Genomic DNA, 16183 nt, shown 5'->3' with positions numbered 1-16183 from the left:
TACCCTATATAATTTCAACTATATGACATCTTGGCAAAGGCAAAACTATGGAGACAGTAAAAAGATCAGTAGCTGGCAGGGTGGAGCATAGGGGATTTTTAGGGCAGTGAAATTACTCTGGGTGATACTGTAACAGTGGATATATGATGTTACACATTTGTCAAGATCCATATAATGTACAACGTGGGGAGAGTAAACCTTAATGTAAACTCTGAGCTTCAGTTAATAACACTGTACCAATATTGGCTCATCGTGAACGTAAGAAGTTGCTAACAGAGGAGACGCGGGGGGGTGGGAGTATATGGGGCTCTGGGCTAACGGCTCAGTTTCTCTGTAAATCTAGAACTGCTCTAACAAATAAGGTCTAACCATCCTTAAAAATTCACGGGGCTTCCCTGGGGGTGCAGTGGTTGAGAATCCGCCTGCCAATGCAGGGGACACGGGTTCGAGCCCTGGTCCGGGAAGATCCCACATGCTGCAGAGCAACTAAGCCCGTGCACCACAACTACTGAGCCTGCGCTCTAGAGCCCGTGCACCACAACTACTGAGCTCGTGCTCTAGAGCCCATGTGCCACATCTACTGAGCCCGTGAGCCACAACTACTGAGTCTATGAGCCACAACTACTTAGCCTGGGTGCCACAACTACTGAGCCCGTGTGCCACAACTACTAAGCCCACGAGCCACAACTACTGAGCCCATGTGCCACAACTACTGAGGCCACACTCTAGAGCCCGTGAGCCACAACTACTGAGCCCACAAGCCACAACTATTGAGCCTGTGCACCACAACTACTGAGCCCATGCTCTAGAGCCCATGCGCCACATCTACTGAGCCCGCGAGCCACAACTACTGAGCCCATGTGCCACAACTACTGAAGCCCACGCACCTAGAGCCCGTGCTCCACAACAGGAGAAGCCACCGTAATGAGAAGTCCGCGCACCACAACAAAGAGTAGCCCCCGCTCACCGCAACTAAAAACAAAGCCCACGCGCAGCAGCGAAGACCCAGCACAGCCAAAAATAAATAAATAAATAAATAGATTTATTAAAAAAAAAAATTCATGGAATGGTGCACTTTGTTGTATGCATGTTATATTTCAACAACAAAAGAAAACGTCTTAAGTGAGGCCCATGAAAGACTCGGTGCTGAGCCAGCTCAACCTTCTGAGGTCTTGAGGAACCTGGTCCATCCGGAGAGAACCCCCAAGTCTGGGCTGCCAAAGGAAGCCCAGATCTGCTCAGTCAGAGGCATCTTTGGCCAAGACTCAGCTGTGTAAGAAATTGCAAAGCCTTTGTGGACTCTGAATTTTAATTCACCATGACAAGAAAATTTGATTCTGGATTTTAATTTCTTTGGACTTCCACTTGCAGGGAAATTTAATTTTTGGACTAATTTCTCTCTGGGCAATTCATAATGGAAAGGGGTTTACAGTCAAATCAGGAGGAGCATCTCTAAGTGGTTGGCCTTTTTTATTGAATTATCTTAACACTATCATTTAACCTCATTGCAGAACCTCCGATGAGCTCCACTGGATCAAGTGACTGGATAGCATTTAGCACGGGAAACAGAATAGGGAATGAATGGTCAGCAATGCATGCAGAGGGGCCCTGAAATCCATGCATTATTCTGATCCATTTCAGAGCCTTCTGGGGACATAGGCTAAACTATCCACTGCTGGTCCTGGGGGGACTGGCAAAGGAAAGGTGGTGGGTTTGGGAGCAGTGGTCCCAGGAAGGCTGGGAAACAACCCCAGTGGTGACTGGTTCCCTCCCCAGTGGTGACTGGTCCCCTCCCCCAAGGAGGGCCACAGCCCCGCTGGCCATAAACTCAACGGTTATGTGAGCTGAGAGAACAAAACGGAGGAAGGTTGCAGGAACACATCGTCCCCAGCCCCACCTCCGTGCAGAGGGACGGCCCGTGCCACCCTCTGCCCAGCACACCCTCCTCCCAGGGCAAGGGCAGCTCATCGACTGGTGGGTTTGGGGGAAGAAGCAGAGCCCAAGCTTCTCACCCCTTCCCCTTTCTTTTCAGATTTGTCCACAGGAAGAGAGGAGGCCGGGGTCCACAGGCAAGCAGGGGGCGCAGGTTCAAGGTTGACGGCGGCTGCCCGGCCCGACCTCTGCCTGCCGCTCACCTGATGGGGGCCCGGCTAGCACCACGGGCTCTCGGGCTAACCCCATTCCCACAAAGGCTCCGACTCTCCGCACTGATTCTGACCCTGGACGAGGGAACGGAGCATCACCTGCTGCACCCATGACTTCTCGCACCCAACGATTCGGCTGACCCTTTCCACTATTTCTTTGTTTTCTAAGCATTTATGCTCATTTTCTAATTTCTTTCCTTCTACTTTATTGGGTTTGCTCTGGTTTCTTTCACCAAACTTCTTGAGCTGAACAGTTAGATCAGCATGTTAAAAGATACTTTCTTCTTTACCAACAACATAAGCATCTGAAGCTGCTAATTTCCCTGTAATTTTACCATTTTACTTATTAGCTTTTTTTTAAGTTACTTTTTATTGGAGTATAGTTGCTTTACAATGTTGAGTTAGTTTCTACTGTACAGCAAAGTGAATCAGCTATACGTATACATACATCCCCTCTTTTTCGGATTTCCTTCCCATTTAGGTCACCACAGAGCATTGAGCAGTTTCCTGCGCTATACAGTAGGTTCTCATTAGTTATCTATTTTATACATAGTATCAATAATGTATACATGTCAATCCCGATCTCCCAATTCAACCCACCCACCCCCTTCCCCCTTGGTATCCGTACTTTTTTTTTTTTTTTGCGGTACACGGGCCTCTCACTGTTGTGGCCTCTCCCGTTGCGGAGCACAGGCTCCGGACGCGCAGGCTCAGCGGCCATGGCTCACGGGCCCAGCCGCTCCACGGCATGTGGGATCTTCCCCGACCGGGGCACGAACCCGTGTCCCCTGCATCGGCAGGCGGCCTCTCAACCACTGCGCCACCAGGGAAGCCCGGTATCCATACGTTTGTTCTGTATGTCTGTGTCTCTATTTCTGCTTTGCAAATAAGATCATCTGTACCATTTTTCTAGAGTCCACACATATGTGTTGATATATGATATTTGTTTTTCTCTTTCTGACTTACTTCACCCTGTATGACAGTCTCTAGGTCCATCCACGTCTCTACAAATGACCCAATTTCGTTCCTTTTTATGGCTGAGGCCATTTTACTTATTAGTTTTGATATGCAATATTATTTTGTCATTCAGTTTTAAGCCGCCATTTCTACACTGATTTCTTCATTTATCTAGGGAAAAATTAGAAATACGTTTTAAAATTCAAAAAAAGCCAGCAGCTTGGAGCCTTCCAGGGGGAGGGCAGTGAATGATTTCTGACCTTGAGGTATTATGGTCAAAGAATGCTATAAAATTAGATTAGATATAGGGTCTCTTGGTATATGGCAGTACCTGCTTGGTGGCCTAAGATATATACACACATCTGTGAGTAATCAGTTTTCATAAGTTTCACAGGATGCTTGAAACTAACACATATTCTCTAAATTGGTTGTACAGGTTCTATAAGATCGTCTCTTTAAATTGTATTTTATAATATTCTCATTAATTCTCTTTCCGCTTGATCAGTCAATTTACTGACAGAAGTGTGTCAAAACCTCCTATGATTGTAGGTTTGTCAGTTTCTCCTTCTAAAGTCCATCAATTTGTCCTTTATCTTTGGCAGCTGTGATTGTTAGAAGTTCACGGTTTCAGAATCATTTTTTCCTAGTGAATTATTCCCTTAATTATTATTTAATAGGCTTCTTGATCCCCAGCAACGCCTTTGCCTTTTGTCACTTTTGTCTGATGTTAATGTTGTTAAACTAATTTCATTTAATATTTTAACACGTCTTTTTCCACCTGTTAAGTTCTACTCAAGAGGCAGCAGTGGTTCAGACCCCAGGTGTGTCCCTTACGCGCCGTGCGACTGGCCAAAGACAGGACAACTGGCCACCAAAAATAACAACGTATCTGGTATGTTCAGTCCACTGCAGTTTAAATCCATCGGTTGACAATGATATCAGAAAAAAAAAGCCATTGGCCCCACCCTTGAAGGATGCTGGGAGCTGTCTCACTATTTTAAAAATTAGCAAACAAAGGAGAAGAAAATCAAGCATTATTCTGCCTTCTCTATATGAATCGCACCTCAAGGCGACCAAAGAACTGGTGAGGAGAAGTTTCCTTTTAAGGAAGCATTCAGGCTGATACACGAAGAAGTGTTCTAGGAGTAAAACGTCACCACTGGGTAGCCTTGAGTGAAGCGATCACTCCATAAGCAGCAGTCTGGACGCTCACTGATGGGGCATAAGAAGCAGCCCAGGCCTCGTGCTGCTGCAGAGACGGGGACACACCACCAGCAATACAGACGCCTTGCCCCAAGCCAAAAGCACGCATCTGCTCACACATCTAGATCTAACTCCAATTTACAGGCAAAACAGGCGATAGAGGAGCACCGCAGATGTCACCACTGGGCCGCAAAACCGAAGTGCAGACACTGGGAGGCTCTAGGGCACCAGCAACGTGGCGACTTCAACAAATAAATTAAAGCGACAAAACAGAGACAGGATGGTGATGACGGCTGTAGGTAGAAAGAGACTGGAGAGTCACACCATCCCAACGTACAGCCCTTACTGAGATCCCGATTTGAACAAACTATTAAAAAACTTTATGAAGTTACTGGGGAAATGTTAACATTGGCTAGATATTAAGTTATAATATTAAGTCAGCATTAATTTTAGATGGGGTAATATTATTCAGTTTATGTTTTTTAAAAAAGACTCTACATTTTTAGATCTACACAAGAAAATATCTATAGATGAAATCACATAACGTCTGGAATTTGCATCGAATAGCCCTGGTTTGGGGAGGGACCTGGGCAGGGATGTCACCGATAACTGTCAGAGGTATGTGGCAGGGGCACTGATTTACTGCGCTGTTCTCTCAAACTGTGAACGTGTTTGAAGTTTTTCACTGCTCAACATTTTCTAAATAAGAAAATTCGCAAACAAAGCTTGGCCCTGGATTTCGCATTTGCCGGGGGGCCAGCTCTCACCTGCATCAAAGGAGCCGTCCTTGTGAATGAGGACGAGGAGGTGGGGCAGGGAGGCTGAGCTGCTCGTCCCGGCCTCGTCCAGCTCAACCAGCTGCAGCCGCGGCGTTGTCTCGGGGGGGAAGCGGTAGAACTGGAAGGTGAAATACACAGTCTGTGGCCACGGCGCTGCCTGGTCGTCCTGGGACACCCTGGATCCAACGACAGCTCCGAGTTAATCAAGGGTCCGGGCGGAGAACCCGGGCTTTTGTCACACACTCGCAGGGAGACAGCAGGTGAGAGGCCGCCTCCTTCATCCACACCAGCAGCCCTACTGTGACCTCGGGGAGCCCGCCGGGCATCCCCCCCCACACTTCAGGCATGGCTGGAGAGCCCAGATCTCGGGGCTACACCAGTACCCAAGGACAGGGCGACACTCTGTCCACGCTGTAACTAAGGACCACAGGAGATCGGTCAAAGCATGTTTTACAGCATTTGGAAATGGTAGTGGGGGGGGGGTCCCAGCCAAACGAAAATAAAGACAGAGGGCATTCCGCAGTCCCGTTAAGACCTGATCGTAGTATTCTGCCAGAGCCACAAAGAAGTTCTTCCTCAACGCAAGAAATGCGAAAGCCAGGAAAAGAGCAACAGACCAAATATTCAAGAGTTTACCTGCTAAAGGCAAGAAACTGTAGCACTATCTCGTTGCTTTGCAGACAGTCTGATTCTTCCTTCTGAGGGCTGAACTTCACGGGATCTGTAGGATCCACGGCCTCGGCTGGTTGCTTGTTGGCGTCCAGAATCTCGGGAAAGCCGGCGGACCGCAGCAGCGCTAGGGAGGCTCGTGACGGCTTCCCTCCAGAGCTGAAACAGAAGACCTCCTGAGCCAGCCTCCAGGAAAGGGCCAGCCAAGAGGCAGGACCCGGAAAGCCAGCTCTCTAGGAAAGCCCACCGTTCAGGGGGTCGAAGGGTCTTGACCACACAGCACTTGCCCTGGGCCCTCCCAGACCTGCCCCTCACCTCCTGGTCCGGGCTCCCACGATGATCGGGGCATGCACAGGTGTGAAAGGCAGCTCCTGCAACTGCTCAGCAGTGGATGTGCCCGGGACCAAGGCCGTTTGGCTCAGGTCAGCTTCCAGGTGAGAGATCCTGCCCTCCAAGGGGAACTCCTGCCGAACACAATGGGGACCCAGGTGAGGCCAACCCAGGCACCAAGGATGCCTGGACTTGGGGCTCGTGGGTGAACTGCCTCTGTCACATTGCAAATGGAAACACAGGAGGCTCAGCTGCACTGGAATTTCAGGTAAGCGATGAATAATTTCAGTATAAGAATATCCCATGCAATATCTGGGACACACTTATACTGGAAAGTATTGTTTATCTGAAACTCAAATTCACCGGGGCATCCTGTGTTTTATGTGAGTCAAAAAGCAACGAGGAAGGAATCATAATTTTTTGAACAGCCCAGTAGCACAGGAGACATCTGCTGCCTGAGAAGGCAAATTAACATCAAAACCACGTCTACGGAACAGAAAGATGAAACCATCTCCAATAACGCTAGGGAGACTGTGGGACGGAGCCCCCGAGTTTGTGTCAACGCTTCCCTGTCCCCATGTCACCGAATGCTCTAGGCTTTCACCGGCACCCTCCGCCCACCTCCGTCTAAAGGAAGAGCCTGACGGGGTCTGGGACGCTCTCTCTCCAACTGGCTTCTCAAGCTTCCCGTTTCATTTAGAAGGAGCCCCGCGTGACCGGAGGCAAGGAACACGGGCCTCAGGCGCCGGTAACAGAAGAGATGAAGGCTCTTCATAATGACACGAGCCCAGATATATTTTAGAATCAGGCATTTCACCGTGAGGGTTTTCAAGGAAGTAATTAAATGGAACCATTTTTCCTCAACAGACTTCCAAGGCAAGACTGAAGTTTGCAGGTGAACCAGCAAACTCTACGTGAGTCCCCCAAGTTCAGTAGAAGGAAACAGGCCTATTTTAGCCCACTAGCTCCACTGGGATCGGGGATGGTGGGCTTCACAAACTCTCCTCCAGCCGCAGGGCGAGCGTCCTGGAGGGGGAGCTGGCAACTTGGATTGACCTCTATTTACATCTCCAGCGAAACTTCCCCTTTCCTCTCATGTTCAGAGATCTAAGGGCGCTTTTACTTTGTCTTCCCGGGTAGAGTAAAGCCTACATCAAGCCCTGTGGCAGGAAAAGCTCCCAGACCAAATACCCTTGGTCACCGAGATGGATGGTGGCAAATATCTAAAGCTGGAAGGAGGTGATGTCCAGCCCCCATCCCAACGCCCGCAACACAGAGAACCCAGGAAGGTCTCGGTCACCTCACCAAGGACCAGGGCAGCTCACAAAGTCAGAGACTTCCACAGAAGTCAGGAGTTTGGAGCCATTCCCTGGAAGGAGGCAGGCGAGAGGAGAGGCAGCCTACTTACCCCCGGGGCCAGGGAGAGCGTGGGGCTCCCCGGTGGCTTTGAGGAGGCTTCGGCCGAGCAGCGCTGAGCTGGGGACTGTGGGGAAGCCGCCAGCTGGGAGAGCGACAGCTGAAGGCAAGAAAGCTTGGGTTAGACGACAAAATGCACCCCAGTACCTTCCAAAGCCCCTCCCACCGCCCGCTGGCACAGGGCCCTGGGAAGGAAGGGAGGACTCTGATGCGGCCACAGGGAGCAGTGAGGTCTGGAATGTCCTGGAACCCGGCATCACGTCTAATTGCTTCTTCTCTAACTACCGAGGGGGGTAATTCTGTGGTTCCTCCCACATCGTAATATTTGAATAAAAATATTATTAACAAGGAAAAGCAAGTGGAGAAGGGGGAATGGCCAGGGAAGCCGGGTGGGTTCTCTGACACTCGGGCTGCAGGGCCGGCTTGTCTCTGAACCTCTCTGGGTTTCACCTCCACCCCTGGACTGAACTTCTCCAAGACCCCTTCTGATTCTAACCACCTGTGTTCCTACGACATGAACCCACCCGTTAAGGCAGTGACCATGATGGCAGCTGACGTGGGCCCTGGAAGCCCCACTCCACCACTTCACTGCCACGTGACGTGGGCAAGTCGCCTAACTAACTTGGTCTTGCCTCAGTCTCCTCACCTGTAAAATGGGGGTGCTAACAGTACCTAGGTCACAGGCCTACTGTGAGAGAAAGGGCTTGGCAAGGTACCCGGCACAGGGTCAGGTAATTGTGACTAACGTGAGGAAAACGAACGTTGCACTAAAAGGCCAGTGTGAAGAGGTGGAGGGCCCTCGCTCTGCTGAAGACCCGTCTCTCAAATCCTGGTCTCTATTTATGATGTACACGTTAACAAATGAGACGTCCGTCATCAGCAGTGACAGCTGGCCCGGTGGGGGGGGGGCAGAGGGGGCTGGTGTTGGTACAGAGAAGGACCCAACGCATGATGAGGTGTTGAAGAAATGGGCGAGGGGCACTGGGGGATCCGGGCAGCATCTTAGGGGCAGAGAAGAATTTAGGGTCTGCTCAGCTCCCCTCAGAGCCCACAAGCCGCCGTGAGTGCCTCCTGCCTCTGGGGCTGGAGGTGCTGCCCTGTGGCCCCTCAGCACTTAGGGGCACCATGCCAACCGCTGGAGGGAAAATGCTGGGACAGGCCAGCAGGGGCCGGGAGGCTGTCCCCAAACACATGTCTTCGGGCAAACACCACATTCACTTCTGGTCCAGTTTCCCAGCTGCACGGTCCACATTAAAGCCACATCCTGGGGACAGCCCTGGATACCGAATCATTCAACCTTTCCAGAAAGTCAACGTCCAGGGTGATGTTGGCAGACAAGGTCATCAGGAGGACAAGCCAACTCTGACCTCACTCAAAAACCACGCTGGCCAGAGCCAGCCCCGAGCCACGGGCAGACCCGGCTCAGGATCCCTGAGGGGCGGCCGCAGCTCCTAGCACCGGAGGAGACGTCTGCTCTCCGACAGGCCCACCAACGTGCTGGCCTCTGTCGGTGCCGCCCTGTCCCCTCCAGCACCAGTTGCTCGGCGCAACTGCCCGGCTGCTGCCTGGGGAAGCCACGGTCTCACCAGCGCCCTCTCCTGGCAGAGGGTCAGGAGAGGAGGCTGCGAAGAGCGCTCCTCCGTGTCCCAGAAGGGGAAAAAAGGCCATTCAGTCCTGAAAGATTCCCAGCCGTCAGACATAATTGCGGGAGAACACATCAGCTTGAGCGCGGACACAGGCCTTCCATGGCAACTGGAGGATCATTAACAAGCAGCAGAAGCCACGGCCCTGACAGCCGGCGCTGGGAGCAGCGCACTAGGGACCAGCCGCGGAGACAGGCAGGAGGGCGGCTGAGGACACCTGCACCTCGACACCTGGGGGCCCCTCCCCTCTGCCTCACTGGGACGCTTCCCAGCCCTCACAGGTAAACAGGACATCAACTGTTCTTAAAGATGCAAAGGGGACTTTCCCGCCCCCAGAACCTTTAAATACTTGACTGTGGAATTCCGAAACAGGCCTCTCGGGCCTGGACTTACCCCTGGTCCCACTGGCGAGTCCTGGGGGGTGGTGAGCCCCCGGGGCGGTGGTGCTGGCAGGCCTGGGAGGAAGCACAGGGGCCGGGGAGGGGCCGTCAGCCTGGGTGGGGCAAGGGCACCGGAGCCCGGCTCAGGCAGGCCTGGCGCGAGTCTCCCCTCGATGGTAACCGGTGCTCGGAGCTGGGCAGCGGCCACTGGGCAGCCCCAGTGCTTGGCGAGCAGACCCAGGGCGCTCGTCCCCAGTCACCGCCTGCAGGATGGAGCCCGAGCTCGCTGCCCACTTCCTCGGCCTCCTCCCTGCTCACGAGGCTCACTCCGTGTGCGCTCAGGGAGATGTGAGGCTGTCAGACACCTGAGGCTCTCCTGCGCTCACCTCAAGGCTCAACCGTCCTTTCCCCTACTCACCCTCCCCTGCCTTCGTGGGGCCGGGCTCTGATGCCTGCCTGGGCCGGTGCTTCCCTGGCTGGGGCCCACTTGCTGTTCTGTTACATAAGAAACTTCTAAACAGACGCACGCACGGCTGGGCGCTCCGGCTCTCCCATCACTCACAGCCCGTCCCCTGAGACCCACTCACTCTAGGGGTGTGAGTGCAGGCATGTTCGTACCGGGAATAGTCGAGGTCGGTCCTCCACAGGGTCCCTGGAGCGAGGGCCGAGGGCGCCCCCGCCCTGGGTGATGCGAGGCTGGTTCCTGCAGCACCTGAGGTGCCCAACTGCGGAGGTAGCAACCACTCCCACGGCGCTGTCCCCACCCGCCGAGCACGGTCACCGCACAGTGGCCCGGGGCAGGACCGGGCTGAAGTCTGCCTGTGCTGCTTCCACCCCGATCCCAGGCCCTGCACTCCTGTCTAGGAGTCCAGGCGTCACTCTAGTCCCTGAAACCCCCAGACTCCCAGCACTGTGCTCCGGCGTCTGGGGCCACCCATCAACTCCCCCTCAGCCCATATATGAGCGCTTCTTCTGCCGTCAGCCGCCAACATCACCGCCTCCAGTCAACGGTGGGGCTGCCCGCTGACCGGGGCCCATGCTGACACGGCCCCCTCCGCTCCCCTGAAGGCCCAGGTGGGACCGGGCACCTGTCCGAGGTGACACGTCTGGTCTCCCTGAGGACCGCGCCTTCCTAATGCACCTCGGTCCCCTTCACAGTGACCCGACTCTGGCCGCTGCGTGTGGACGCAACCGCCAGCTGGACTTCAGGACGTCCTGGGCCCTGAGAAATCATGCCCCCCCGCCCAGGTAACTAGCCCTGCTCCCGCCACCCGCGTGTGGCCCTCCCTCCCTCCCCGGTGGCCTCTGCGGCCCAAGTCCCCGCACAGCCACGTCTGAGCCCCGGACCGGGCGGTGCCCATGAGCAGCTCGCCTGACCCCGTGGCCCCCAAGCCCCAGCGCACACGGCACAGGGCAGGCGCGGGCAGCACCTAGCACCTACCGACCGGCCAGTGCACACGAGGGCCGTGACTCTGAATGCTGTGCAGTCTGAAGGGAGGACGCCCGACTCCCCTGGCAGCCCTGAATCCCACCCCAGCGCAGCTTCAGCCACCAGGCAGGAACCGCACGTGCGAAGCACCCCCCTAGCCGGCCCTTTTGTGCCCTGGGGCCGACATGCCACCAAAGCCCCTTCCAGCCACCTCGGAATCCACCTGCAGAAGGCACTGCAGGCTCACCCCAGGGGGAGAGGTCCAGCTGATGAGGGATAAGGGGCGGGGAGAGCGGGGGCGGCGTGGAGGGAGGCCCCCACCTCCGCTGGTCCCACCTGAGCTGAGCTACAGGCCCTCCAGCCCCTCGCCAGCCCAGCTCCTTTCTCAAAGCCAAGTTAATGTGATTCCAAAGAACTCGGCGCCCTCTAGCCCAGGGAGCCTCCGGTTCCTGAAACGAGCTCCCTTTGGAGGGAGTTAGCTTCGCTTCCCAGGAAAGATGTCATCTCGCGAGAAGCAAAACGCAGACCAGGATTCTGCCAGGGCCCCACTGTCCTTGAAGCCACGTGCCTCTCCCCAGGCAGCTCAGGGCTCCGTGCAGCCACTCATCACCACCACCACCCCGCCACCGGAACAGTCTAGAAGATGAAACAGAAGAGCAGCACGCCGGATTCTCCTTTTTTCCACCCTGAAAGGAGACTGAAAACTACACGGGTTACCCCAATAAAGTTAAAAAAAAAAAAACTACACGGGTTGATTTTGGCAGCGAGGAAAAGCCTGCAGGAAATGGCTCCGTTTTCCTCTGCTCAGAGAAGCCTGGCGCGTGGGAGCCGGGCCGCGTGTCCTCTAGTTGAGGAAGCTCTGAACCCTGCGGACAGGTAACCCCTCCGAGCCTGTTAAACTCCTCACACGCTCGCTATCTCCCCAGTTCGTCTAAGCTGGGCACTGCGTGGTGTTTTTGAGGTGATTCTTTACATCCTGACTTACCCAATCTTAACCTCCTAGACAACCAACCGCACAAAGAAGGCTTTGCAGCAGATGCCTGCTGGGGATCCCAGGGCCCAAACCCACACACCCCAGCGAGGCACGGGCTGTGAGAAAATACACCAAAACCGCAAAATAACTTGGCTTCAAACCTTTCTGTTCTAATGTTCCATGCGGCGGTCGCTGATTAAGTTGCTTCGCAAACTACACAATCTAACGGTCTTGCCCGGACAATACAGTGTCCTCCAGAGGCGTCCACTGTCATTCCTCCAAGTCTCCCAAAAGCCACGACGGAGGTGTGGAGGTCTGACTGGGAAGCCCGCCTTCCGCCACTGAGCACGACCAGGCTGCGAGCTGCCGGGGCCGACAAGACCAAACCATGGGGCCCTCACGTGTGTGCAAAGGCCGCGTGCGTGGTGACATCTGCAGCGTGCACGAGGACGCGCGCACAAGAACCTCTGCCGCAGCACCGCTGAAAACGGCAAACCGTGAGGATGGCCCACGTGTTCCTGAAAACGGAAGCCCTGAATTAAAGCTGGTCCATCTGGGTGTGGAGCCCGGAAGCAATTAAAAAGGGGGAGGTCGACGGGCGGGTCCTGACGTGGGACGTTGCCAAGACAAGTTACAGAGCGGAAAGCAAGTTACCAAGCAACCCGCGAAAGGGAATCCCACCTCTGTTAAAGGAAAAGAAAGAAAACAACACGTGGATGAAGGTCTGTAGGTAAATTCATTGAAATGTGTGGAATGGTAGGAACAGTGAGGGGCTAGAACCTCACCCTTTAGACATGTGAATAAGCGTGTTTTCCTGTACTACCCGTGGAATTTAAAATAACTTAAATTCTAATTTACTGATCATTATCAGGTTTGTCTTTGTGTCCCTGTTGGAGCCTGACGACGCTCCTGGCTGAACCGATGGCACCAGGCGGCCCGTCGCAGAGGATGAGGTCCCGCGGCAGGGGATGCTGGTGGCTCCCCCGATGGGGCCCTCCTGTCACCCCTCCGGGAATAATGTCCACGTCTGGCCGTGGCACCGCGCGGCTCTGGCTTCAGGTACATCACCTGGTCGTTAAAGGAAGAACGCAGAGACTAAGACGACAGCTTTGCCAGGCGCTCTGTGCAGCTCAGGGACACCTCAGCCTCGGAAGGGACTGAGTCAGCAGTTGCCATGCCACCCGAGCCAACCGCGACACAGACAGACGCAGACAGGGCCACACCAAGTACTTGAGACAGACACGTTTGCAGCTGCAGCCGCTGCGCCCCCGTTTGAAGATGAATTTCCCCCACACCCTATTGCTCCCCGATCAGCCTCCACTTGCTGAAAAGCACTGTCGACAGAAGCTCAAGCGTCCAGTCCTCTCTTCAGCTTCTAGAAGCCTGAATGCCCTACACTTGACTAAAAGGCCAGGAGGGGGCTTGGCGATCTGCCCCAAACCTGGGCTGTCCGCGTCCCGCCAGGTCACACACCTGCATTCCACGCTTCTCTGCATTCAGCCTGGGGGGAGTGGGGAGGTGTGCAGACCACGAGGCCCTGAAGCCCACTCCACGCTCCAGGGCAAGAAGGGCTACCTTTCAGGTCAGCACTTCTCAGACAGCACTTCTGACGAGTCGAGTGGGCGAGCATCACAGAAAGACAGAAAGTAAGTACACAGGCACGAGAGAGCTCAGGCAGCAGGCTTGGTGACGTCCTCCAGGCTGCAGAGAGCAGAGGTCTCTCCACTGTCCTCCCTGGAAAGGCTGGTGGGGTCCCCATGCATGAACACATTCAAGCCCTTTACCCCACAGTGCAAGCTGCCCTCCAGAGAGCGCTTCTGCTTGAACGTAGCTGCGCATTCTGGGGGGGGGGGCGGAGGAAAAGAGAATCAGCCAGCAGGGCCTGATGAGTGGGATTCGTGGAGGAAAAGGCTGCCCTGCAGACAGACCTGCCTGTGCTTAACTGAAGGGAGAGGAGGCTGTTGCTTAGCAACCGTGACAGCTCAGGGCCAGGCAGGGAGGGGCCAGGCAGGGAGGGGCCAGGCCTCGGACCAGGAAGGCGGGGCTGTGGGGATGTTCCAGGATGGGGCCCAACAGCTTGCCCCAAGGGCAGGGGGAAGGAAGGGGTCGTCACAGCCAAAGACACAATTTCTGTGATTTAAATAGATTGTGAAAAATAGCTTTCCCCGACAGACCTTGAAAATAAAGGATTACTCAGCATTCAATGGTACTCCAGACACTAAGAATTCACTAGGACGACCCATTTGAAAGGCCGTTATTCCTAATTATTTGGGCTTAAAAAGTCATCCTCTTGAAGACTTTGATCACAGGAATGGAGGAAGTGAGCAAAATCTAGGAAGAGGTAAAGGGATGCTGTCGATGGAGTGGGTTTGGGTCTCTGTGCTGAAGGAATCCAGAGGTGCCCTGTCTCGGCGAATCAGGCCCAAGAGGAGTGGGAAGTATGAGACGTGCCCAGAGCCCTAGGCTGGGGTCACCTTCAAAGACCAGGCTCAGAAGCGTGATCTCCCTCCTGGAAGCCTTGGCTCTGAACCGCTCACTCAGGCTCTCCGGCAGATGCCGTACAGGTGTGTTAGGTTCCCGGCCGCTAACTTCCATCCCCTGCTCAATCGACATCTTTCACTCTCTCCACTGCTGCGTGATGTCCTGGATGACACGACTCGGGGCAGGCGAGCTGCCTGTCAGTGAGGATGCTCTCGAGCATGTCGCCCGCACACGGGGTCACAACCACGTCAAGCGTCTAACTCAGTGTGCTCTGGGAAACACCAGGGTTATGTATTTTCAATGGCCCCTTCTACCCGGCCGCTTTTGTATCTATTAAGCAGACACACCAAAATCCTGACGCCACCAGAGAACATTCAAAAGCAAACTACGGGTCAGGGGAATGCCATGCCGGGTTCCAAAACCTGGAGACGGAGGGCCCTCTAGCGGCCCCGCACACACACCCGTACGGAGGGTGATGAATGGACCTTTGCTCCCTGGTAATTTTGCAGAACAAATAAAAAGGATAATTCATAACAGAAAGCCAGAGCACCTCACTTAAAGTGACAGCTGCATATCATTAAGGTTTCCAAAGGAACTGTAGAGGTTGGTAAAATACTGAAGCAGGAAAAGTTTCCATCATAAGTTAAACATCAGCCGGTATTTAAGTCTCTTATGTTAGGTCTTGGGAGGCAACGTTTTCAAATGCTTGGAGCCTGGGGTGAAGGCGATCACGTTAATGTGACATGAATGCGGTGATAAATCCAAACTAAATAAACCAAATGGAAACAGGTTGCATCCACGCAGATCTGCGGGTCCCCGAACGGGAGCTGAAAACCAGATGACGCTGCTACCGCACGTCTGCACCAGAGCTCAATCCCTGAGTCCTCCAGCAGCTAAGCATCCACTCCTGTCTGCCAAGGACGCAGCAATAACCCTTCTGGTAGAGAACTCAAAGGGTATGCACCCAGCAGCTCTGAACCTTAGGAAGTCAGGCTGGGGCTCGGTGAGCCCCACACACGGGAGAGTAACACCCTCCACCCAGTCACCCAGAAAGAGGCTCGGCTCAGCGGGCGACAGGATCATCTTGAGCCCAAAGCAAGAGGCCTTGTGGGGGAGCCCTCCCTGTGGGGTCCCCCCACCCCCTGAACCTCCACAGTGCTCCCTGGAGCCCACACAGTGCCCTGCTCTGTGCCCAGCAGAGCCTCCGGGGGTGGAGATGGTGGGCTTCCGGAAGACAGGCCGGGTGCCACTGGCAGGAACTACCAATCTCTACACATTCGAAGATCAAGAAATGCAGGAAAAGCTCCTCAAAGCTGGGGTGCAACTACGCAGTGGAAACAGCTGAGTGCAGGGAAAGACCTGGGACAGGAGAGCAGGCCCTCAATCCATCGGGTGACCACCGGAATCCACCCTCTCTCCCGAGAGCAGCAAGGATGGTTTCCCTTTGGGGCATCACCCTCCCAGCCCTTACCCCTGGCCCAACCCCACACAAGAGAGGGAGTGTGACCCAGGATGCACGCCCTGCCTCACCCCCATCCCAGTCATTCAGGGTACAGCAGGTGACCCGGCAGAGGGAGGGGCTCCATCTCAGGACTCCGACTGGACAACTGAGCAAAAGAAGTTCTTCCTGCTGGGATTCCTAAGTCCGAGGATAACCGAGCAGCTCCCGGAGCCACCATGTAGGGAAACCCTGCCTGGAAGGAAGCCACCATGGACAGCTGGAGGGTGAGCAGACAGAGGTGTGGGAGACAGACAGACAGACAGACACACCAGGTCTTC

General features: G+C 54.4%; 1 protein-coding gene across 9 annotated transcripts in view; it reads right to left on the bottom strand.

The window, feature by feature from the left end:
• The window catches only part of NPHP4 (nephrocystin 4), a 137712-nt gene that overhangs the window by 34298 nt on the left and 87231 nt on the right, over positions 1–16183 (bottom strand). For all 9 annotated transcript variants that reach the window (XR_002648075.2, XM_022598816.2, XM_022598817.2 and 6 more), the window contains 5 exons: positions 9535–9596; positions 7491–7598; positions 6068–6216; positions 5720–5911; positions 5072–5259 (listed from right to left, as the gene is read on the bottom strand). Coding sequence is in view for 8 of the 9 variants with exons in the window: in XM_022598816.2 (XP_022454524.2) it covers positions 5072–5259; positions 5720–5911; positions 6068–6216; positions 7491–7598; positions 9535–9596 (699 nt within the window). In the remaining variant the exon portion in view is untranslated. The remainder of the gene's footprint in view (positions 1–5071; positions 5260–5719; positions 5912–6067; positions 6217–7490; positions 7599–9534; positions 9597–16183) is intronic.

The sequence above is a fragment of the Delphinapterus leucas genome, chromosome 1, assembly GCF_059928025.1.
Source record: "Delphinapterus leucas isolate spDelLeu-1000000601 "Yukka" chromosome 1, BTC_Dleu_Yukka2, whole genome shotgun sequence".
Lineage (NCBI taxonomy): Eukaryota > Metazoa > Chordata > Mammalia > Artiodactyla > Monodontidae > Delphinapterus > Delphinapterus leucas.
The sequence above is the reverse complement of the archived record's forward strand: the minus strand, read 5'-3'. Positions and strand labels throughout refer to the sequence as shown.